Source organism: Emiliania huxleyi, assembly GCF_000372725.1.
Source record: "Emiliania huxleyi CCMP1516 unplaced genomic scaffold EMIHUscaffold_34, whole genome shotgun sequence".
Taxonomy (NCBI): Eukaryota; Haptophyta; order Isochrysidales; family Noelaerhabdaceae; genus Emiliania; species Emiliania huxleyi.
In genome coordinates, this window is record NW_005199443.1 from 147,681 (window position 1) to 149,231 (window position 1,551).

Consider the following 1,551-nt stretch of genomic DNA (forward strand, 5'->3'; position numbering starts at 1 on the left):
GCGATAACCGCTCTGGCCTTGACTGCAGTCTTGCGCGCCGGACGCTTGCCCGTCGCCCCATCTCCGCTGCTCGAGGGGCGCTCGGTGTCCTGCTGCGGCTTGTCCGCGCCTCTTGCGCGCTTGGCGCCTTGCGTCGGCTTGTCAGCCGCTCGGCGCACGAGGACGTACGCGGCGGGTGGAGGGCCCGATGGTGAGGACGGCCGCGCCTGGATCCTCTCGCCGACTCGCACGGACACGTCTTGCGCTGCAACCTCGCCCGAGTTGAACAGGACGCCGTCCGTGTGGTCGTACCAGATGGTGCCGCCGCATGCGTCCGTCGCCTCGGGCGCAATCTTGATGAGATGTCGCCGCTCGGGCGGCGCCGGTGTCAGCTCTGCTGCGAGGATGAGCGCGAAGGTGCCAGTGCCGGAGGACGTGTCCGAGCTGAAGCCCGCTCGGCGAGACCAGCGGCGTTGCAGCTGCGGTGCGCTCAGGCCGGCGAGGCAGTGGCCGGGCACCTTGGCCACCTCGGCTACCGCCGCCTCCCAGTCCTGGCGTCGCATCACGCCCTTACCGAGAGAGAGCTGATCGACGAGGCCCGCAATGGCGAAGTACATCTCGCTCTGCAGGGCCTCCCAAGATGCGGTGAAGACGTCGACGTGGGCGGCCAGATCAGGATACGATTTGCAGTGGCGGGAGAGGTATTGGACCATCGCCTTTGCTGATGCGCAATGCTTCACGTATACCGCGATCGACTTGTCCTTGCCGAGCCGCGCCCAGTCAGGGCCGCCACACTGAGGGCCGCCGCCGCGGCATCGGAAGACCAGCGCTCCTGCCGCGTCGCGCTCCGTCAGCTTCTCCTCCAGCAGCTCGACAAGCGCACTTTCACCCGAGGCGACGCGCTTCGTTGCGAGGGTGAGCTGCTCGCGCGCCTTGGCGAGCTGCGTGATCGTGTAGGTGCCCTTCACGTCGAACCGCGCCACCGTCTTCCCCTTGGGCGCAGAGGCGTTGTGCGTGTCCGCCTCGGTGTTGAAGGCGACGAGGACGGCCACAGAGACGGGCGCGGCCGAGAGGCGGGTGAGCTGCCGGCGCGCGGAGGCGAGCTGCCGGTACGTGTACTTCTTTGTGGCGACGAGCGGCTGCACGCGCTTGTCCTCAACCACCGTGGCGTTGTGCTTGAGCTGCGCCGCGATGACGGCCTTGATCAAAGCGGCAGTAGCTGTAGCCGTCCGCTTCTCCGACTTGTTGCCGTTGATGCACGCGAGGCGGCCGAAGCCGTGCCCGCCCAGCCCGTCGATCGACACTTTCCCGAGCTCGTCCAGCGTGATGGAGGACCGCACGCCGCCGGCGCTGTCGGTGAGGCCCTTCCTCTCAAGGCGCTCCACGGAGCGTGCCCAGCTCGCGGCGGAGAAGGTGGCCTTGTAGGCGACCAGCGTCGCGACGATGGTTGGCGCGAGGGTGCCGAGCACGTCCACGATGAGCTCCTCGAGCGCCGCCTGCACGTCGTCGCGCGGTGGCAGCGGGCTCGACGAGCCCCGCCACCACTCGGCCGCCGCGCCCACCGCCGCGACG

At 69.0% G+C, this 1,551-nt stretch overlaps 1 protein-coding gene across 1 annotated transcript in view; it reads right to left on the reverse strand.

The window, feature by feature from the left end:
* The window catches only part of EMIHUDRAFT_207950 (hypothetical protein), a gene marked incomplete at both ends in the record, with an annotated part of 5,164 nt that overhangs the window by 1,405 nt on the left and 2,208 nt on the right, over positions 1–1,551 (reverse strand). The window contains one exon of the mRNA XM_005773296.1: positions 9–1,475. Within this exon, the coding sequence (XP_005773353.1) occupies positions 9–1,475 (1,467 nt within the window). The remainder of the gene's footprint in view (positions 1–8; positions 1,476–1,551) is intronic.